Source organism: Nymphalis io, chromosome 26, assembly GCF_905147045.1.
Source record: "Nymphalis io chromosome 26, ilAglIoxx1.1, whole genome shotgun sequence".
Taxonomy (NCBI): Eukaryota; Metazoa; Arthropoda; class Insecta; order Lepidoptera; family Nymphalidae; genus Nymphalis; species Nymphalis io.
Window position 1 is genome coordinate 8,069,152 of NC_065913.1, and position 24,760 is coordinate 8,093,911.

General features: G+C 33.4%; 1 protein-coding gene across 2 annotated transcripts in view; it reads left to right on the forward strand.

Annotated features, from left to right (window-relative positions):
• LOC126778421 (putative leucine-rich repeat-containing protein DDB_G0290503) overlaps positions 1 to 24,025 on the forward strand; it is a 54,433-nt gene extending 30,408 nt beyond the window's left edge. For both annotated transcript variants that reach the window (XM_050501925.1, XM_050501927.1), the window contains 7 exons: positions 12,981 to 16,157; positions 16,235 to 16,419; positions 16,942 to 17,105; positions 17,425 to 17,628; positions 21,061 to 21,205; positions 22,232 to 22,452; positions 23,673 to 24,025. In XM_050501925.1, coding sequence (XP_050357882.1) covers positions 12,981 to 16,157; positions 16,235 to 16,419; positions 16,942 to 17,105; positions 17,425 to 17,628; positions 21,061 to 21,205; positions 22,232 to 22,452; positions 23,673 to 23,887 — 4,311 coding nt within the window. In that variant the 3' untranslated portion in view covers positions 23,888 to 24,025. The remainder of the gene's footprint in view (positions 1 to 12,980; positions 16,158 to 16,234; positions 16,420 to 16,941; positions 17,106 to 17,424; positions 17,629 to 21,060; positions 21,206 to 22,231; positions 22,453 to 23,672) is intronic.
• Positions 24,026 to 24,760: the final 735 nt, after the last annotated feature.

Genomic DNA, 24,760 nt, shown 5'->3' on the forward strand with positions numbered 1-24,760 from the left:
ATATATAGAAACTCGTCGATATTAACGTTTATCGCATTTCTTGTATTTATTACATAGATATGATTGATGAAAATGTTTAACAACTGAAGTTTGCCGCGGTTCGTCAAGATAATATCAACATTCTGAACCAGTAATAACTTTTACAATAAAAAATCTGTTCAAAAACAAAAACGATTTCAAAATAAAATCCGTATCCATAAAAAATTTCACCTCTATTTTTTCATCCTTAAGGATGATATTTCCCAAATCGGTTAATAAATGACGAAGTATTGAAGTAATTAATATTAAAAAAAAAATTATATGTCGAACCCCCTCCATTCGGTTTCAGAATTCAAAAGTGATTGAATAACGAATGTTTTAAACTGTGATATTGGTTGAATTTTCTTAAAAGGATTTAAACATCCCTATTATACCACTCAGCTTAAGTTTAAGTAATATTCGAAGATAATAATTTAAAATCGACACATTATGATGGCTTTTTCGAAATAGCAAATACGCAGCAATATTAAAACAAATATAGGACATTCTCGTGTTCAAAATTACGGACATGAATTGTGCATCCATGGTATTTTATGACGCCGCCAAGGCCACTGATCATAATTCGAAGCGATAAAATATGTACGTTTCGCCATGACCGACTTGCCAGTTTTCCGCCACGCACGCCACTCTTTTATGTTTTACGTGATGGACACCATAACTGCATTAGAATAACTTAAATTCCCTTATGTTCTCACGGTGTTTTTTATGTTGCATTCGAAATTTGAAAGGCAAGAAAATAAAAAAGACGTTTACAAATTTTATAGGATATTATGAAGAACAGTTTTTTTTAAATTAATGGGTCTGTCAACTTTAGGAAAACAAAACGTAATTTGATGTGATTCCATTACCAATTGTCGATGCAATGTTTTATAACTTCTTACTGTGCTTCAAAGATACGATACAAAATATGTAGTAACAAAATTCATTTCAGTTAATATAATAATAATAATATATCCTGGGTCATTATTAACACGGCCACCTGATCCCAAATTAAGCAGATCTTGTGCTATGGAAACCAGACAACTGATATACTATATATACTACTTTTCTTTTGTAAATACATACTTATATAGATAATTACACCCAGACTCAGGACAATCAGACATGTTCATGCACACAAATGTCTGTCCTGGGTGGGAAACGAACCCACAACCTTCGGAAAAGGCAAGTATCTAACTACCACGCCAACTCACTCCGCTCGTCAAAATTTGTAATGTAACTATTAAATGAATCTCGATTTAATTTAAACTATCCCATGCCTCTTTTTAAAAATATTATGCGATTTTTAGCTGTCTTTACCATACCAAAAGGATCATGTATTAGGCTATCCTTAACAACTTTAATTTTGTATTTTAATGAAGCCATATCTAAAATAATCCTATAATTCGATACGTAAGGTTTTGTCATAAAATAAAATTATTCTTACAATTTTACATACGCATACGTTGTCTAACAAATAACCGTCAATCATATACCGTCAAAGTGACATTGGCCCGTGCATTCTGAATGGACCAAGCGTAGCATCATCTGAATACATCATAACTCTGAATCAAACATTGTAATATCTGCCTTAGTACCGCTGATATTAGATTTAAAATGGCATAGCAACAATAAAGAGTTAATACGTTTGGTTTTGAGAAGTCCTTCAAACGTGTCATTAGAGATTTTTAGTGTTTCTTCTTACAATAGGAAAACACGTCGTATGAGAATGACCTTTATTACAACTGCATTTGAAGTACAATAAGTCATATTCACGGGTAACTGGATAACAGATTTTGTAATCAGAAATGCACTCTATGTATAAACTATTGAAGATAAATGTTGTCTTATTTTTCAAATTGTCGACACGATCAAAGCTTTCATGCAAGTTTGAATCGTTTCGTATGGTGTTATAGTTGATATTTCTATGTCATTAAATTCGCACGCGACTCGTTACGCTATTGCAATTGTGAAGGACGCTAAGTCACGTGAAATTGATTCTATTTGATTATCTATAATGACTATCTGTACATATAAATCGTTCAAATCATGTTATGTGTAAATGTATTCCGGGTTCAAATGTGAGACCCTGAGGGACTTCCAATAATTAAAAATTCAAGAAATGTAAGTTTGTTTGGGAGGCGTGCAGCAAGCTGACTTGTGATACTTTATTATATAGAAAAATATATCCGTTGTGTTATGATATATATAATATAATATAATTTATAATGACAACGTCAACTAATATTTAAACAATAATAATTTATAAAAAATAAATCAATCGAAATTGAGAGAGATTTAATTTAAACAAATTTATAAGTAGTATGTGTTTTATAAAAAATCGGCACTGGAGCTGTGTGGTGGGATGAACGCCTAATTTTTCTCTTTACAAAAATGGAGACATTTGCGAATGAGACGGGCTGTTATTGTTATTTTACTTGCTTTATAGTATAGTTACATAATAAATTGTCGATACCTTACGATCTAGAATTATGAATATTAACACTGCTTTGTCTCCTTCTTTCAAGTGTCATATTACTGATGACAGAAAGAGGTATACAGTAACAGCCTTTTAATGTCCCACTGCTAGGCTAAGGCCTCCTCTCCATTTTTGAGAAAGTTTGAAGCTTATTACACCACGCTGCTCCAATGCGGGTTGGTAGAATACATATGTGGCAGAATTTCAATGAAATTAGACACATGCAGGTTTCCTCACGATGTTTTCCTTCACCGTCAAGCACGAGATGAATTATAAACAGAAATTAAGCACATGAATATTCTGTGGTGCTTGTCCGGGTTTGAACCCACGATCTACGGTTTCTAACCACTAGACCATCTCGTGTCGTCGAAAGAGGTATAACTAGTCGCAATTGTTTTTGTTTCATTCAAATCAAGAAACATTACTTACAACTACAACTTACATTCTATAATAATAAATAAGGATAATTTTTTGCAATGTCTAATTGAATACACTACCAACGTACAAAAAGTTTATACCAGAAGCTGCGGTGTGTTTTGAAAAAGTTTTTAGTATATAATATTATTATATATGTTAGCTACACTTCGCAGTTTCACAACGTGACAAGCGTGAATTTCATGTTTTTGTTTTATGTAATCCTATAAATTGATTTAAAGGTGCCTGTGGAGACCTACTTAAGTAAATCATACTTTGGTTTTGATTAAAAATATTTCCTAACATAATATGTTATTGTATTTATATAAAACATTGTTATTAAAAATCGTTGAACCGTTTTAAATGAAACTTTAGCCGGTCATTCGATATCAGATGAAGGTTCATAATTAGAAGGTTAATTGATGTTGAAGAATGTAAAATTGTTTCAATGTTTCTACGGAATTCTTATCAATATTTAACAAACTCAAACTTCAAAGAAAAATGATTTAATTAATATGAAAATGTTAAAATCATTGTTAGGTATACAGTGTAGTTATGAATATTATAACTATCGATTCGTGAATAATTTTCAAATGTCATCTTGCGGTCATTTTGTCTGTATTTTTATTACGTAGTAACTATATAAATAATAATTGCCTGCCTCGTTGGTCTAATGGTTTGATGTAAGGCTGCAAACCCGGGGGTCCTGACTTCAATTCCCAAGTCGGGCCAATAAAAAGTTATTGGGCTTTTCTGTCAGATAATTCTCAGTAGCAGCCCGGAGTCTGGAAGTTAGAAGTGTGTACACTCCCGTGCCTCGGAAAGCACGTAAAGCCGTTAGTCGTGCGCCTGAACTCTTTCCGGTCGTGTCGGATTGCCGTCCCATCGGATTTTAAGAGTTAGGGAATAGAGAGTGCACCTGGGTTTTGCGCACATACTTGTGCACTATTATATCTCCTGCGTAGTTGGCTAATCTCTTTTGAGATTGGTCGACGTGGCCGAGATCGGTCTGGAGGAACATTAAGTAATAATTACAGATTATACTTGGCCACATGATTAGTATACTTTTCATCTTGGTAAGTAGAAAATTATTCAAGGATGATATTAAAAGATATTAAATTATGAATATTTGGATCCAACGTCTATAAACCGTATGAACGAATGACGTCTTCTTAGCCCATTTTGTTAACATATAAATTATAAAATTTATTTCAAATAATATGTATTCAAATGCTATGCCTCATTCGTATGGCATTTTAATAATATTTATTACAACATAATGAGACAATACTTTTATTCAATTCAGGCTTCATCTCAGAACTAGTCAAAACACAGAACTACTAACACAATAGTTCATGTTTTGAAAACTTACCATGGCCAGTACGCAGCTGCCAGTGAACGTTTGACTATTGTTAAAGCTGATATTGAAAAAAATACTTACATACCATTAATCTTACATACTATAATTTAAATCTAATATGTTATAGAAACATTAAAAAGAATAAGTGATAGATTTTTTTAATTTTAATAAGATCTAAATATTTTTAATGATAATGAAAAGAAACAGATGATGTGTTTGTTGTTTACGTTCGAATACATAAAAATGAAATGTCATATGAACCAAAATTGAATACAAAGAACATTGACATATATGTAATATAATTTACGGACCGTAATAATAGCGAAGTTTAAATGTGTGAGTGATATTAAATAATATTTAGTATCTGGTGTGTTCTGGATTGGACATTTGTATTAAACGATTAATTTAAATGATTTTTTATGTCACGACGCCGATAAACGTACCAATAATGAGATCTCCAAAGTTGGTCTTCGGATTTTCTCAAATCCTACAGATCTATGTGTCAACGTGGCAATTCATGGAATCCGATCAGGTAAATATTATATATATAAATAAATATGTGAGAATATTTTTATGGAGCTATAAATCTGCAACATTAATATATTATATTATGTATTTTCATAATTAGGGTCAAGTTATCTACTGTCGTAAAATTTTACTGAATCCACTAGTCAGGACTCGAAGCGATATTTTATATTAATACAACAAAATACTTTGATTATATGCTATTATTTTCATTAAATATTTGTTAAACATTTTGAAATTATAACTTATACTATCGGTGTTTTATAAATGTTAAGTTTGAAATATCAAAATAACAAATATGTCGGATATTTAACTTAATATAAATAAAAATAATCTAGTCTGGACTAGTTAGGAGTAAAAGATTTTCTACAGCTGTTGTAGTTCAGTGGATAAAAAGTTTGATTACACTTCATCTTGTATTCGAAAATCACATAGAAAATCGTCGTAACCCATGAGTTGGACTATAAAGATTGGATTATATAGGCGCCTATAAAAGCGGCTGAATTTCATCCTGGACATATGTCCATCAACCAGCATTGTGACTCTAAACTCTTCCATAAATGACGTATTGTCTCTCTGTATTAGCAATATTCCCAGCAATCGGTTTTAAAATATTTGATATACAAATATGGATAATTTCAAGCAGAAAATTGCTAAAGTAAATACCTTAAAAGGTCTAAGATATTATCTCAATAATAGAATAACAAAATAAGTAGAACGAGTACTTAGCAAGCAAGATAATATATAATAATATATAAACGCCAAGCGACAAATTAACTAAACCAACCTCCGCCTTGACCGGGTTCCCGGCGATTCTTAAAATCTCCATAATCGACGAGCAACCGTTTGTGGTTGCGCAAAACTCATTGTCCAGTACGGCGGCATGCAACCTGTGTCAAATCGTTACTGTTTAAACGCTTGCTGTTTATGAATATAGATAATTTTATAGCTTCTAACGACGACACTACGCTGAAACCGGTCGAGGGGTTCAAGGTGTTGACTTATATGTTTTAACCCAAGATGGTTAGTGATTAGAACACGTGGTTCTTAATCGAAAATCGCGGGTTCAAATCTAGGCTTTTATCCCAAAGTTATCGTGTAAATAATTGCTGATTGATAAAGGAAAACATCGTGAGAAAACCTGCACCTGTATAATTCTGACACATATATATCTCTACCGACTGATGACAAATATTAAAACAGAGCATTCCTTTGCCCACTTGTGGGAAATATGAGAGCTGTTACTATTAAAACATAAATCTATCTGAAAACGAGAAATGAGTGTTTTCTGAATCAGACTATGTTATTAATATTAATGCGAAAGTAACTTGTCTGTCTGTCTGTCTGTTTTTCGTGTTGAATTTCGGCATAGAGGTTGGATAAGGACATGGGCATATACTTTATGGGGTATAAAAAAAAGAAAAATGGCAGGACGAGTCGCAGGAATCAGCTAATTCTTAATATGAATCAAAATCTTACGATTATTGCAATCATACCTTCGTATGTACAGTACGATTCGTCACAACCTAAATGTTTTATGTACAAATTAATATATATATATAAAAATCGAGATACTGTCATATCCCACTATGTAACGTCTTATCTAAATTCTTACGCGATTTTTTAATCCCTTGGGTGATATTTTCAGCTTAACTTCTGTATATCAAATTAATTTCCTATGTTAAATATACATTTGAATACGATTAATAAATATATTGTTTACATAAATATGTCACGCTGGTCATCATCGACGGTGAAAAGTATTATTTTCTAGTGTAAGTAAATGCAATGTGACACGATTGCCGTCCCATCGGATTATGAGTAAGGGAATCGGGAGATCATCTGTGTTTGTGCACTATAATAAATTTGACGAGCCGGTTGGCGTGGTTGGTGGAATCTTGCCTTTCACGCCGAAGGTTGTGGGTTCGATTCCCACCCAGGACAGATGTCTGTTTGTCCTGAGTCGAGGTGTAATTATCTATATAAGTATGTATTTACAGAAGAAACATAGTATATGTAATATATCAGTTGTCTGGTTTCCATAGTACAAGCTCTGTACAAGCTTAATTTGGGATCAGATGGTCGTGTGTGAAAAAATGTCCCAGGATATTATTATTATTATTATTATTATATGTCCTGTGCAGTTGACTAATCTCTCTTGAGATTGACCGCCGTGGCCGAAATCGTTCAGGAGTCATTGAGTCATGAAAACAATTGACCTATCCGTTTGTATTTATTGGTTGCCATTTAAGAAATTAACAAAGATTACGTAACTAAAATCTTACGTTAAATGATTTCTTTTCGTATTACTCTGCTATTATTATTTCAACCTAGGCGCTCAAGTACAATAAGAAATCCGTGCGTCAACAATGGCCTATAAAATGCCCGTAGAATGGTATAACTGTGCCTAGATCAAGCCTGGTTCCTGATTTACGAGGCAAATGACCTGAACGCCCAGGTCTCGGTAACGTTTATGAACACTTAATAATATTGCTTAAATAATATGAGCCATTATGCAAAGCGAACAACAAACACTCTAGGTTTTGTTACAAATTCATACCATGTTAAGTCATGATTGGTAAAATTAGTCTTAGAATGTCCCACTGTTATTTAGTTGATGATTAAGGCTTCCTCTGAGGAGGTTGAGGGCTTAATCAACCTCGTTACTTCAATGATATCTGGTGAATTAACATATTTTGCTATTTTTTTCGCGTTCCATGCAGATTTCCTCATGATGCCTTGACCACGGCGCATTACATAAATTAGAAAATTCACTTTGTTCTAACCACTGGGCGATCTCGCTATTCATTGTTATTAATTATTTATATATATTTTTATTATAAGTCGAGATGGCCCAGTGGTAAGAACGCGTGAATCTTAACCGATGAACGTGGGTTCAAACCCGGGCAAGCACCTCTGAATTTACATGTGCTTAATTTCTGTTTATAATTCATCTCGTGCTTTTCGGTGAAGGAAAACATCGTGAGAAAACCTGCATGTGTCTAATTTCATCGAAATTCTGCCACATGTGTACTCTACCAACCCGCACTGGAGCAGCGTGGTGGAATAAGCTCCAAACCTTCTCCTCAAAAAAGGGAGAGGAGGCCTTAGCCCAGCAGTGGGACATTTACAGGCTGTTACTGTATATATTTTTGACGAATACAGATTTATTTAATATATTTTAGGAAGTGATAGATAGTGGTCACTGTGACCGTCGTCCTTAGACACTCGCAAAATAAGAAATAGAAACCATTTCTTATAACGTTAATACGCCGCCTTCCACGAGATCCTATATTTACACCGGTACTTTACACAACCTGGAACCCGATCGTACGCCAACTACCGGATCCGATTTGAACCTTCCAGGGAATCCCTCAAACACTCACTAAAAAAAATTTTCAAGCCTATTAGGCGGAGTTCAGTGACATATACACGTAAAGAAGCATTATATATGAAAAATTTGTGCAAAGGAATACTTATTACATATACCACTTACAGTATCAAAAGTTTATTGTAGCTAAGTTTTTTTACGTCGTAAATGCATATATATGACTTATCTATATCCATCTAGTGCAAATAAGGCTTTCAGCTCTACAATATTACTACACCTAACACCTAAGTTGAGTTTACCCAGCGGTCATACTGATAACGGCTGGTATCAGATAACGTAATCTTAATGCCCGTGTTGTTCAAATAGTGTGGTGACCGTTATTCCGTGTTAACCAACTAACTTAAATCTACTATTCGAAACTTATTCAAGTGAAACCTTCTTAGGCGGCGATTCGATGGTTGGATTGGATGGACAGGTGCATGAGAATTGAGATAAGTTACTGTGATTAATATTCTTAGGAAAAAACATAAAATCTAGCGGTCTTATTTATAAACGTTGAATAGCGAGTGATTTGTTAAACGATTTTTTGTCTTTTTCTTTCGATGTCAAACTAATAATAATAGATACAGTTAGTGATTAACTAAACAGTCGCTGAGCAACCTTTATAAGTAAGGCTGTTGTAGTAAAAAGATTTTAACTTAAAGAACTTTCTTCAAGCGCACGCACAAAGAAAAAAAAATAATTACATAGATAAATAAACAATCTTACGAAATATATCGTTTTATTATATATAACAAACATATACACAAATACTGTACCCACGTTATATATATCGTAACAAGGTCTAATCCAGATGTCAAAAGCTTTAAAGCTAAATTTTTTAGTGTAATTTCGTCAGACGCCAAATCGGCCATTGCCAACTGATGTTCACCAAAATGACACCAAAAGCCAATCCTATATCATCCACAAGTTATAAGATGTTACGTCCTGTGCGCTTGTAATAATACTGGGTTACTCACCCGTGTAACCGGATTAGTGACACTAAGTATTCTTATTTGATGGTAAAATAAAATTACTGAATGGTACCACCGGTATATGTAATCCATAGGTTTTATGTTTTAATTTTTAACTATGTATTTAACCTCATTACTATAGTCTATGGGCGTTGGTGACCACTTACCACCAGGGGGCTTATATGCTCATCCGCCTTCCTATTCTATATACAAAAAAAAAACACAATATGTGTGTTGACACAACTACGAGTTGACGGGGTTAATATTTTTTTCCCACCACGCGAGAACGTTAACGCAAGCTCGTTACAAACGAGTTTATCTATTTTTACATTTTTCTCGTTAAATGTACATATTATGTATACAACTTGTTGAAATAAATAATACTATATTAAAGTGGATACATAGGACGCTCAGTAGATATTAAACGCATACATTGTCATTGAATTTATATAATATTGTAAGAACGCGTGAATCTTAACTGATGATCGTGGGTTCCACCACCACCACTGAATTTTCATGTGCTTAATTTGTGATTATAATTCATCTCGTGCTTTACGGTGAAGGAAAACATCGTAAGGAAACCTGCAGGTGTCTAATTTCTCTGAAATTCTGCCACATGTGTATTCCACCAACCCGCATTGGAGCAGCGTGGTAGAATAAGCTCCAAACCTTCTCCTCAAAAAGAGGAGAGGAGGCCTTACATGCCTTATAGCCCAGCAGTGAGACATTCACAGGCTGTTACGGTACGGTTATATATAATGAAATATATTTTTTTTATTATCAATATATAGCAACGAAGTATATATACACGCCTAGTACACACAATAGAGGAGAGCGGTAGGAGGGATGGTATGTACCATCGCCACGGTATAAGAGAACGTCATGCCGATGGCAGTGACGTCAGATCCCGACGTCGACGCTATCCTAACCGATTGCCTCACATAAATCATCCTTAAGACGTTCGTACTCTGAGCTCTTAAATGGATTCCTAACATCTGGCTTGAGTCTCATTACGCGTCACCAGGTTATGCTGTCGAGACAAAAAGAACACACATTTAAAGAAATGCCATCATTGCTTACAAGTCCAGTCTTACTACCAATGCGCGCCGATAGATTTTTTATACTAAGAAAATTAGACAATTTAAAACCATCTGACCATCTGTTTATTTAAAAAAAACCCACCAGCGAACCGTCTTCTTAATGATCATGTAAGTTGGTTAAGTAACGTCAAATAAAACATTTGTTCCACAACAGTGAACGAACCGCAAGGACATGAGATAATTTACGCCACTCATGTGATTGTGATACTCAGGGAGGCGACGTTGAATTTTCGCTCGTACTACTATCAATTGCCGGTTCATTTTTAATGTAATTTAAACTTTAATCTGTAAAGCAGACGAGCAAATGTGCTATTCTATGATAATTGATCAGCTGCACTCATTGAAAAGGAGTAGGATTATGAATTAATAACCAATGTGCTGCCAATTACTGCAATACAGAGTATACATGTATGGTATACTCTGTTTTATAGTAGGTGGTATGGTAGTATCTAAACGGCTGAGCTTAAAGCTCTCATTTTCATGACTGTAGTAACTGATAGTTTCAATATTAATTACTTTTTCATATTTTTAGTTTGATGACAATAAAACCACATTAATGATGTTTATTAAATGATTTTGCAATTTTCAACGCCGCCTCCCGGACAACAATCGTTGGCAAAAAAATGAAATGCGGACTCGTTGATTTTGGAGAATCTTATCATTTGAATTGTATATTCTCACAATTGATTGTTTGCGTATAGCGTTTTCTTAAGAAAACTTATGTTATCGCGATTATTGTATGTGATTATAATGATTATATATATATATATATATATATATATATATATATATATATATATATATATATATATATATATATATTTAATTAATTTTAAGTACACGACCCGGGCAAGTACCATTGAACTTTCATGTGCTTAATTTGTGTTTATAATTCATCTCGTGCTTGACGATGAAGGAAAACATCGTGAGGAAACCTGCATGTGTCTGATTTCACTGAAATTCCGCCACATGTGTATTCTACCCGCATCGGAGCAGCGTGGAGGAATAAGCTCAAGCCCTTCTCCTCGAAAGGGTGAGGAGGCCTTAGCCCAGCAGTGGGGCATTAACAGGCTGTTACTGTACTGTGCTGTACACAACGCTTGGAAGACTTTTAGTAATATTTGTTTTTCTTCCAAAACATCCTCTCGATAAAGCTATACGCGATATATAACCCAAAATACATTTGGAATACCACCACTTATAAATAACTTGTAATGCAAGGAGCGTTGCACTTTGTATGAAAAAGATCTCTTTGCAGCGGTTCACCCACGCTTAACGTCACTGTTCCACCCCCGTGGGTCGAAGCGTGATGTTATGTCGTGTATAACCTTTTTCAATAAATGGGATATCTAACGCGTTTTTTTTAAATCGGTCGTTACCGGTTAACTCCTCCTGAATTACTAAATCGATTGTGATGATGTTATTTGTTTGTGTTTGAATGGGTCCCCGTATGGTTAATGTTGGAAACAGTAACGTAATCGGGTTCCGAGTATTAAAAAAAAAAAAAAGATTTCACCCGTTCGAAGTTACGACGCTCAGCTAATGTCGGTACGATTAAGGGCCAGTAGTTACCTAACAAATAAATAGCTTCAACAGTTTAAAAATATATCGTAAAACACGAACGTTTATCGATCGATGAATAAAACAAGGGAAAAACCTGCGTGTATGTCTGTACATTAACGTTACAACGTGACTCAATAAGCCATAAAGCGGAGATAACTTATCGTGTTTGAACAGGCGTTTAAGTCTAATGTATACCTTGTCACATAATTTACACCTCTATCCCAATAGTAATAAGGACAACAATACAACGGAATTTTCAAGTCTTAAGTGGTGTTAGGTTTTTTTCTAAACTCCCCGATGTACTTTGTAATCGTTCATTAATATATAGACACTACTAAAACTTTATAATACAGGATGTTCTCAGTTCATTTTGAGGGACATTTAGAGTTAATGTTATTTATGATTGAGAATATTGTTTTTACTGTTTCTTTTCGATATTCTTCAAGGCATAAGTGTCAATTAATATCGACCTGTCATGTCAATATGTAAGAGCTAGGCGCAAAATATACGACAAAAAAACATTTTCCTAAAATTGTATACAATATACATTGAAATTTTTTGACGAGCCGGCTGGCGTGGTCGGTGGATGCTTGCTTTTCACGCCGAAGGTTGTGGGTTCGATTCCCACCCAGCATAGATATTTGTGTGCATGAACATGTCTGTTTGTTATGAGTCTGGGTGTAATTATCTATATAAGTATGTATTTACAAAAAGAAAATTGTATATGTAGTATATCAGTTATCTGGTTTCCATAGTACAAGCTCTGTACACGCTTAATATGGGATCAGATGGCCGTGTGTGAAAAGTATCCCAGGATATTATTATTATATTATTATATATTGAAATTGTATACAACGTTAAAACATTATATACCTTAGTTGGTTACATATCGCTCAATTAAATATTATCAAGCGACATGAACAATTACTATAAAGTAACTCTTTTTACGTATTTTATCACAGGAATACAATTAAAATAAATTAAAAAGTATCATTTAAAATGTAAATATTTTTTTTAAATATACCTACTTTGATAGATTATTTTGCATATTAGAACTCTGTTTAATTGTTTTGTAAAAGAAGGTTTTCAAATGAAATATTTTTCCAATATTCTTTAATAACTTAATTATCTAGTTTGCCTAGAGAATCGTGTTTATTTATTTTATTTTTATTTGCAGAAACTCTTCCGAAAAAATGGCGTCAAGGAGGATGACTCGAGCTGGCATTGGACTCAACCTTCAGAAACACTCGATCATGATACTGAAAAGCAATACAAATTACAAATACAGGCGTTACAGAATGAACTGTTCAACTTGAGGGAACGAGATATTACAGATCAGAAGGTTGATAACGATGAAGAAATCAATCGTCTTCGTGAAGAAAATAAAAATTTAACATGTAATCTCGAAGACTTAGACAGTCAACATCAGATAGCAATGGAAAAATTGCTATCTCTTAAGAAGGAGCTGCAAAAGAATTTTGAAGTCCTCAAAAGAGAATACGAAGAGCTTCAGAATTCTAATGATGAATACACCGCAGAAATTAAATTACTTCTCTATAAAATTGGTGAAAGAGATCAACAAATAGAAATTTTAAAGTCTGTTCAGCCAGATTATGATACTTTGCATCACAAGTATCAGAATTTAGAAAGAATACACAGTTTATTAAGAGAAAACGCAGAAAAGTTTCAAGAAGAAAATCAGGAGTTACACGAGGAAGTTTTTAAATTACAAGAGCAAGTTACGAAGCTGGAACATGACTTAGAAATCTCAAATAAACACAATGAAGCACTCAACATGGTCCCTAAAGAAAAATATGAAGAACTTTTAAAAGAAATTAATGAACTCAAACATAGACGTGATTCAAATCAAATGCATCTAGATGAAATAAATATAGATGATAATGCTAAAAGTGTTATTGAAACTTTGAAAAGGGATATCAGTGAACTGAAACGTAAATTAGCTCAAAAGGAGTCGGATAATCAAAATAATACAGAAATTAAAGTTCTAAAACCCGATAAGATAACGCAACTTTATAATCGTTATGTTACTTTTGACTTACCAGTAGATTACGTTGGTGAAATGCCTTCTGGTAATGAAAATATTGTTATGCTAAAATTAGAAAACGTGTTCAAAACTTTGAATACATATAAGAAAGATATTGACCATTTGCAACAGAAGCTTTCGGAGAAAAAATTAAATGTCAACAGTTTACAGACACAAATAGATGACTTAACTACCGAAAATGAATACCTAACATCTGACATACAACATCTCGAAGGCGAATTGGAAGAAATGAAGAAAAATAACGATTTCCTTATATCAGAGATTGCCGCTTTGAAAAACACGTCGAAATTGGAGCCCATTATAGAAACCCATGAAGATAACCTCGTTAAATTAGAAACAGAATTAGCTGATTGTAACAGGATTAATAAAACATTTGAATCTGAAATTAAGAGAATAGAAAGTGAACTTAAAGAAGTACAGAGCCAAAAGAAAATATTGCAAGAAAGCCTTAATGATATGAAAAATAAATACGTGTCAATGCTTAACGAATTGAAAATTTGTAAAACTCAGACAGACGCCGTTACGGAGCTCGAAAATAATACAAACGTTAATCAGGACGTAATACTTCAGAAAACGATCGATGAATTAGATGATTTGAAAAAACATTTGAACACTGCTAACTCAAAGAATGAACAACTTTCTATAGATATACATATCATTGAAAACGACAAAGTATTACTTACTAGACAAGTGGAAGACCTACAAAAAGAACTACAATCTAAATCAATTTCTCATAAGGAAATGGAATCGAGTAAAATAAATCTAGAGCATAAATTAAATCAACTTCAAAATAAATTGGACGAAATTATCAAGGAAAAACATGAACTTGAAAAAGAGAACAATACTGTAAAACAAAAAAATGCAGAGAATAAAACCTTAGTTTCGTCTTCTACAGACGTTGAAAAGATATTAACTGAAAAGAACGAAATAGCAAATCAGTTAAAAGAAATGGCCACACACAATAACACATTGGAAGAAAAAATAAAACAGCTGTTCAATGAAATATCAGACTCTAAAAAACAACAAGAAGAATTAATGAAGGAAAATAATTATTTAAAACAGAAAACTACGGATGACACTCAAATTATAATCAAACTTGAAGATACTGTTAATGACTTAAAAACAAAAATGAATCAATCCGATAGTATCAATAAAGAATTGCTTGCAGCTGAAGAAGAGAATAAAGTTTTGCGGGACAAAAAACTGCAGCTTGAAGTTGAATTATCAAGTACGGATAGCAAAATCGCACAATTAGAAGAAGAATTTGAAAAACTTATAACAGTCCTCAATGAAAAAGATTCTATTATAGATAACCTTAACTCGACAGTAAATAAAAATAACAACGATATTTCAAACTTAAGTCAGAATGTTACAGACCTTGAGAAAAGTATTCAAATTAAAAATCAAGAAATCGAGCATCTTCGGAACTCTCTAGACGAGGTTACACAGAAATTAAATAGCACTGGTCTTGCCTCTAACCAAAGTCATGAGGAACTTCAAAAATTACATACAGAAAAAGAAGAGATAATTAAACAGTTGTATGGGCTGAATGATGAAATTAACGATAAAAATATAGAAATATCAAAATTATCAAATCGCCTTCAGGATTTCGAAAAATCTTATTTGGAAAGTAAAGCTACCGTATCTAATAGAGATAAACAAATAAAGGAGCTAAATCAATCGATACTAGAAATAACAGACAAAATAAAAGCATCTGAAAATACAACACTGCCAAACGACGAATATGCAAAATTACTGGAAGAAAAACAAGAAGTAGAGAGATTAGTCAAAGAATTAAGAAACACTTTAGATATGAAAGAAAAAGAGTTATTGGAAACCACAAATAAGGCAACTGAATTAGAAAATACTTGTGTGGAATTCAAAGCAATTATAGATAACACAACAGTTGAAAAAAACGAATTAATTAAATTAGTTAATATGAAACATAACGAAAGCATACAGTATCATAATGAAATTCAAAGGTTAAATCACGTTTTACTTGAACAAAATAACGAGTTCAAGAGAATTATCGATGAAAAGGACACTTTATTAAGGGATAAGGGTTCAAATAGTTGTGCGACTTGTGAAACTATACGCCAAACTCTCAAAGAGAAGGACGAAATAATATTAGCTTTGAATCAAAGTACGAATGAACACGAACGGCTCAAAGCAGAGTTATCTAACGCAAGTGAAACTGTTAAAAATTTAACGAAAAGATGCGAAGACTTGGATAAAAGTTTAACGATACAGCTGGACATTGTAAAGAAATTGACGGCAGAAAATATGCAGGTGTGTATCTTGATAACATTATAAATAACAATTCAATTAAAAATGGCAATATTAACGTATATTATTTGTGGTTTCAGTTGTCAGATCAAGAGCAGAGCTCGTCGCGAGAGCTGGAAAGGTTACGTCATCATCTAGTTGAAATGGAAGAGAATTATACACAGGAGCTAATGACGTCAGAGCACAAGCTCACCGAATGTCAGACGAGATTACACCAAGTCGAAGAAAGAGCTAAGCAGACGAGCACCGTGTACACTAGCAATAGGTAAATATTATAAAAACGTATAATATTGTCGACTTTATATGATTATTTTAAAAGAGAATAATAGTTTATATCGTATAAGAACGCATGCTAATATTAAGATATTTTTATAAGTAACAAAAAGATAAATGTAATACATATGTACTGGTGGTAGGGCTTTGTGCAAGCTTGTCTGGGTAGGTACCACCCACTCATCAGATATTCTACCGCGAAACAGCAGTACTTGGTTTTGCTGCACTCCGGTTTCAAGGGTGACTCAGCTCACTGGCTCACTCGAGCCAGTGTAATTACAGGCACAAGGGACATAACATCTTAGTTCCCAAGGTTGGTGGCGCATTGGTGATGTAAGCGATGGTTAACATTTCTTACAATCCCAATGTCTATGGGCGTTGATGACCACTTACTATCAGGTGGCCCATACGCTCGTCCGCCTTCCTATACTATATTTTTATATATATATGTATATATATTTGAAACAATAGTTCCATTAATTAGCATAGTAATTAATAATATTGTTTCAAACAGTATTCGAGCGAACCAAGAAGTAGAAACTTTAAGAAATCAAATCAAGCTATTGGAGAAACAACGCGAGGAAGTCCAAGCGAGGCTGAGCGAAGCAGAGGATGCCAAAAGTAGAAGTGAAGCCGCCCTTACCAACTTGCAAGTAGTTTTGGAACAGTTCCAATTAGGTAACAGACATTTTTTTGCTTCTTATTGATAATGTCGATCAAAACGCCTTATTGATGGTAAGTGTTTATTTGGCATAGATACATTGGGTCTTGTCTAATTGGCGCTAAAATAATTGGTGAAAAACCTACCAGGCATATCTTGGTTACAAATTCCGATACTGACACTTAAACTACATTCTTAACGAAGCGTATTTGCAATATGAACACACGATAGAGTTTTTATTAAATAAATCCATAAAAATGTAGGTTGATTTTAAAATGGCAATACTGAATCGGACGTCGACGAGAAAACCAATAAAATATAACTTTAAAATTACAGACAAAGAAAGAGACATCCATTCCGCAACAGAAAAAGTAAGAAACAAGATGGAGGACATCAAACGTCACAATGAAAAGCTACAGCAGGAAATAGCAAGGCTAAATGGCAAGCTGGAAGAATCGATAGCTGGCCTCCAAGCTGCGACTAGACTTGGTGATCAAGTCGAAACTAAGTCAGCACAGATAAACGATTTGAAGGATCAAGGTTAGTGAAGACAGCTTATTATTAACTAGTATTTATTGCTCATTTTGTATATTTTAATTAGATTAGTAATTTTGTAAATAGTAATTAATTAATTGCACTTGGTGTAGTTGTATTAAAAGTTTTACTCATCTACGCGATCAAGCAAAGCGAAAGCGAAAAGTGTCATTGCGACACTGTTCTCCGCATTGCTTGAGAGCAAAAGCGTATTCAATACGTTACTTTAAAATGCTATCGATTCAAAAGAAACTTCGCTAATTTGATAATATTCGTTATGATGATTTTCGCAAAGTTTACAAGATTAATTTTTATCAAAAAAAGTAATCATAATTGTCAAATGTTCCGAGAAAGTGTTACGAAGTATATCCGGCGGATGGCTAAATATCAGCTGGTAATTCTGGGTTCAATTAACCCAGACTATCAGCTGGTATACAGTCAAATGCTGTACCGCTTCGTTAGAGTATGCGAGACACACACGTAAGTTTTATGTAAATGTATAGATTCGTGTGTAGTGTTTCATTGTGTAGTTGCTTTGAACGTGTGTCTTGAATTTGTTTTTTTTTATGTTCTTTTATAAAAAATAATGATCTCTTATAAAAAAATATTTAAATAATTTAAATTTCTTAGTTTAAAATAAAATAAATAATATTAATATATCTAATCATAAATGCTCAATATTTTGAATTTAATAAAATAAAGCTAAAATAACTGCCTGTAGATGTCCCCCTGCGCGATTGAGACCTTATCTCCTTTTGAGGAAAAATCTTGGAGGTTGTTACACCACGCGGTTCCAACCGGCGATGGTGGATACGTAATAAAAAATGGGAGATTATTTTTATAAGCTTCTCAGCAGATCAAGAATCAAGCTTGCGCCAACTGCGATCTAATCTCATTTGGTAACTGTGAGACTTTATGAGTGCGCGATCGGTCTGTCAACTTGACTCGGGCTCCTGTCAAATTGACGTTGACATATGTCACATGTCACTGGCAGATCGTGTTGCGTCCAACTCAGATTACCATATGGGGTTTGATCGATTTTGGTATCACGTCGTGGCGTCTGTTTTTATATCACCATTTTGTTTTTGCTTTCGATTATGTTGTGCCGTTTTAATGTCGAAACTTTTTCAAACAATGTATAATAATTAAATTCATAATGTAAATTGATTTTGTGTTTAAGAAGGTTTCGACATGATACGCATTGATTGTTTACCTGCACTTGCTATTTTTGTAGCACTTAAATGTTGTATTATGTTTTGCGTTTCGAAAATATAAATCATTACATTTGCCAAAATAACTGAAACCTCTACGGGTTTTACCTTGAAAATTACTTTTATAACGGTGAAATAAAAAAAATATTTATATTTTCGCAACATACCCTTTATAATTTACCTCAAATCCCGTAGAAGACTGAAGAAAACGGCCACATTGTCTCTGAGTATTACTTCAGGTACTGGTGGATGGAAAATAGAGAACAAAGGATACTATCACGTATGATTGTAATGTCCAATTTCATCGATATTTCCTCTAGATAAGTTAAAGTACTTCAATGTTCTCAATCCAAATGAAAATTTTGCGCAATATACCCAAAATGACAGAGATCCTTGCAGAAAATCTTGGATTTAAACACCAAAAATATTTTTAAACAACTCAATTAAAGCTATCGCTGTGGAAGGTTGGTTAGAGACCCCTTAGAGCTATTGCCTGTGAAAATTGGAAGTAATATAATTCCTTAAATATGGTATTTCTTTTTTTTTAAATCTATACGATAAAAATAGTTTGGACCGAAGCTGATTTCGATATAATTTTGGCATTATTCATATTGGGTCAGTGCCTTTAGTTCTCAACCCAGTGGCTGAATAATACTTTGAGGTCGTGTTGGCGCTTGCATCGTGACTCCGACCTGCATCGTGAAAACGTAGATTAGAAAACATTTGTATAGTTTAATGTTGATATAGAAAGTTTTTGCCTAGCATTGTGTATATACAATTTTTTATGCAGTTTTTTTTTGTAAATAAATAATTGAATGATTTAAAGCTAAAGATAAGTATTTTGTAGTTGTTAATGTTATGGTACTTTTTTGAATTTACATTTCTTTTTTTTATTCAATATACGTGATATAAGTGAAACATTTTTGCATCAGAAACGTTACATATAAAAACTTTGCAGTTTCATAGCACCTAAAAATTTTTCATTTTATATATTCAACATTAAATGTCAATACGCTAGTACGTACTAATGCCTGGTATGCGTTGTAATGTCTATTTCTTTTTTTATTGTAATCAATTATCGAATATGACATGCGCGCCATCTATTGTACAAAGCTAGTAACCTTCACGCAAGTATCGATAACAGCTGTACAAAGTTTTAACTAAATCGTATGAATAGTATTATTATGCATACGGAACAAACAAAGAAACAATCAATTTAATAAAATGAAATCTAAAAATATTCTTTATTAAAAACTACAGTACCGGTGTTTGTGATTTTTTCATCAGTCATCTATATACTTATGAGAAGGTTATATTTTATAAAGCAATAATAATTCCTATGTACATAATTTCTGTTTTGATATATCTCTTTTTTTTGTCTTTTGAAACTAAATTTAATGTAATTTGTAAGGCAAAATCTCCTTTTAATCTAAACGATCCACGCCACTGATAAATCAATTTACAAATATATTATGTAGCTATGTAAAGCCTTTTTTATGACTTTATATATGTATATAATATTTACATTGTGTCATTGCCTATATTTTTTTAAAGATTTTTATTGTTGTGAAATTTTTCTTATATATCTAAATTAACTAAATTTAGATTACTTTTTTATTTTATACAAGAATATTATGTTCAATTTTTAGTGTTATATGGAGTAGGTACCAGCATCCAAATTGTGCTACCACTGGCTAATAATATTTGATTTGTGTGACATAATAAATGTATTTTAAAGTATTTTGTCAGCGTTCAAACAAATGGCGTAGCTAATGGCAAGTGGTCACCATCACCCATAGATTTTAGTCCGTCAGAAATATAAATCATTCCCTACTCTGTCATCGCACCATTCTATGATATAATGCTCATTACGCTTATAATTAATTACACTGGCTCATTCACCGTTTCAGAAACACATTTCTGGTCGAATAACTGATGAAAAGATGGCAACCAGACAATTTGGCTTACATCCACTAAAAAACTCACATTCACAATCACTCAGTATATACAATTTTACGTATGCTGTAGAATTATTCTGTAAGAACATTCTCGAAACTAACCAAAGAACACGATCATGCAATGTCAGAAATTGTGACACGACAAAATTTTCGAACGCGGCTTAAGTCGGTGCTTAACATTTCACGAATGATATACGGAGTGAGTTCTTACAGAATAGCACTGCAGATATATTTTTTATTTGTTTAAATTAAATGTATTTATCATTCAGTACGCGTCCTTCAAGCATCGGTGAGGACGGCTGAGGAACGTTATTACAACGCGATATCGAACCAGCAGGATAAAGTTGATAAGAACTTGGTTAAGAACCTCGTCATTAATTACGTTCTAACAGCGGGACAGAACACTCTCAACAGGTATGTTGCTCTCAGTTTTCTATTGTTAATAAAAATAATATAGCCATTTATTCAGATCTTGAACCTAAAAAGACTCTACTGGTGGTAGAGCTTTGTGAAAGCTCGTCTGGGTAGATACCACCCACTCATCAGATATTCTACCGCAAAACAGCAGTACTTGGTATTGTTGTGTTCCGGTTTGAAGGGTGAGCGAGCCAGTGTAATTACAGGGACATAACATCTTTGTTCCCAAGGTTGGTGGCGCATTGGTGATGTAAGCGATGGTTACATTTCTTACAATGCCAATATCTATGGGCGTTGGTGACCACTTACCATCAGGTGGCCCAATTGCTCGTCCGCCTTCCTATTCTATAAAAAAAAACAAATCTTAGACTTAAATTTAGACTTATTCTAGTATTTGAAACTTGCTTATTTTCTTCAGATCTGTTTGCCAATTTGCAAAGGCTTTTTCCATTCTGACCTTTTTTGGGCCACACTGTCCCATATCACACCTGCTACCTGTCTAATGTCCTCATCTTATCTTTTTTGCGGTCTTCCTTACTTTTACCTTCTCCGGGGTATCTTATTTTATTCTTACTATGTGTTGTTTCAAATTTTATTATATATTGACGATTATAAATAATCGTAATTATATAACGAAATATAATAAAATTAAACTAAACAGATATATACGTACAAACAATACTAGCTGTCCAAAAGATTGTCCTGTTAACAAATTTTTACTCGGACGTTGGTGCTATAACCGTTTATATAATATAACAAGTACATATATAATGTCTTGAATAGAATACTTAAATTTTCCTTATTGTAATATATAGTTATGTATTTATATATATAATAATTGATTTTATTTATTGTAATCATTCTGGACTGTTAGATCAAAACGGAAAAAAGAGTAAACGCGATTAGTTGTTAGAAATTTATAGTGCCGATGTCAAATCAATGGCAAAACGGTGATGATGATGAATTGATGATTAATGTCTATCAGTTTTTAATCACAGTTCCAAAACATCGTTTTATTTTCAGAACACAAATCCTCCGAATCTTATCAACGGTCTTAGATTTTAATCAGACGGAATGCGAAAAGTTGGGACTCGTCCGATCAGCTAATCAAGGGGACAGTTTGGCTGCAGAGTTTGTTAAGTTCCTCCAAAACGAGTCAAGACCAAGGGCGCAGCTGCCCGACATGATGGGTCTGCAAGGTGGGAGAGCGTCTGTTTCTAGTTCTAGAAAAAGTTCAACCATTGGTAAGTACCATTACAATTCAACTCCATTTATGTTTTACAATTTCAGGCAAACGCCGTGTATTTCATTTGTTAAAATGGGTTTAAAATACATATTCTGCTTCGTGAAGAAAAGCAATGTGAGGCATCTTGTTCGATATACTTTGACCATCCAGCAATCAGCAATGGAGCTGAGCTAACATAAATTCCAAATCCCCTTAAAACGGGAGATGACTTTCGCACACTTGTGTGGCTGTTACTTTACTTCATATGTACATTATTATTGTAAATGATATCTACGTCGTTAGCCTCGTCATTATTTTCTTAATATAAATGTCTTCTAAAAGAACTTCCCCAATGATCATCAAAGTCTAATCAACCAAGTAGGTTGGGCGGCACCAATAAACACAAAGTCAGCAGAAGTGGTATACTGGTGGTAGGGCTTTGTGCAAGCTCGTCTGGGTAGGTACCACCCACTCATCAGATATTCTACCGCAAAACAGCAATACTTGATATTGTTGTGTTCCGGTTTGAAGGGTGAGTGAGCCAGTGTAATTACAGGCACAAGGGACATAAAATCTTAGTTCCCAAGGTTGGTGGCGCATTGGATATGTAAGCGATGGTTGACATTTCTTACAATGCCAATGTCTAAGAGCGTTGGTGACCACTTACCATCAGGTGGCCCATATGCTCGTCCGCCTTCCTATTCTATAAAAAAAAAAAAAAAGTTCTAATAAATAGCAGGGCCCTCACATAAGTACCATTTGATCATGACGACGACAGTGAAAAAAAGGTCTAGACTGGTGGTCTATTGAATGAACACCTTTTAAGCGTGCCCTCAAGATTATATACATATCATTTAACCAGTATGAACTCGTTTAAGAGAATACTCAACAAACTAACGCGCCTAAAATAAATTAAAAATAATTAGCTGCGGTAGTGCACTGTAGTTGTGTAACTTGATAGTAGAATTAACTCGCCAAAAAGCTATATTCAACATTGCTATTTTCCGATTTGAAGTGTGAGTGAGCCAGTGTAACTACAGGCACAAGGCACATGCTATCTCCGGACGTTGACCACTTACCATTAGTTGGCCTAGTCCGGTCTGCTTAACTATTTCATAAAAAGAAAATGGCCTAAAGTTTCCTCATCGTGTAGCAAATAAAGAACATATTTTACATATACAATACTTATATAATGGAAAAATACTTGTAGTCAAATGGAACCCTCAATTTTTATTCCAGGCCCCAATCCAGTTTTTGAACTCGGTCATAGACGGAATCCATCGACCGGTTCTAATAATTTGCTATTCCAAAACTTGGATTCAATGGACACAGTTTCGCAGCCATCCGTGGACTCTGAAGCCAGGACTATACCAGTAAATACATTGGACACAGGAATCAATCAGACTAGAAATAACGAGGGAACGATATTGAAGCATGTTTTGAAAGATATGTGATATTTCAAATATAATAATATTAATGTATAGGCTTTGATCATTTCAAACTATATGGAATTGTTTGACTTTTTGCGTTTGCATTAGTTATTATATTTGAAATTAAAAAAAAAGTTATGCTTGTTATTAATACAATCCCAATGTGTCATTTTTTTTAAATCAATATATAATCTGTATTAATATAAATGAAATAAACCATTCTAATAATATAATGTAACTAATCAAAAATGAAATTGTTCAAAATAAACCCCATGGTAATCCAACACTTGTAGCAATAATTATAAATAAATATTTAAAAAAAATGTATTTAATCGTCTAACTTGAAGTTTATTTTTTCAATCACTGATTCCCATTAAATTGCTATAAAATTATCATTCATTCATTCTTTGTATCATTAATTATATGAAAATATTATTTAATATAAACAATAAGAGTGTAATAAGCAGTTTGATTTAGCATTTAAATTAATTATTGCTTTATTAGAAACGAATCTATGACTATACACATAATAATGTATATCAGTTAATAATATTATAATGTATTCAACTATCTATACGCAATTACAGCTCCCATCTTACTATACGTTAATTTGTATGTTGGTATTTTTTATTTTTTGCAAGACACCACCTCCCTGTGTCGCATCATTCATACGAAAAAATGTTACAAAACTAAAAGTTGGTGCTTTCTTGTCATTTAATTGCAAATAACAATATCATATATACTTCAAGTACTCATACATCGTATGATGTGAAATTATTGCTATTATTATAGTTATATTCGTACGGTTGGTAGCACTGCGTTCACTTTCCACGCATTATTGGCGGGCTGTCAAATGTGACATTTCTGACAACATGGGTGAAAAATGCAATAATGGTA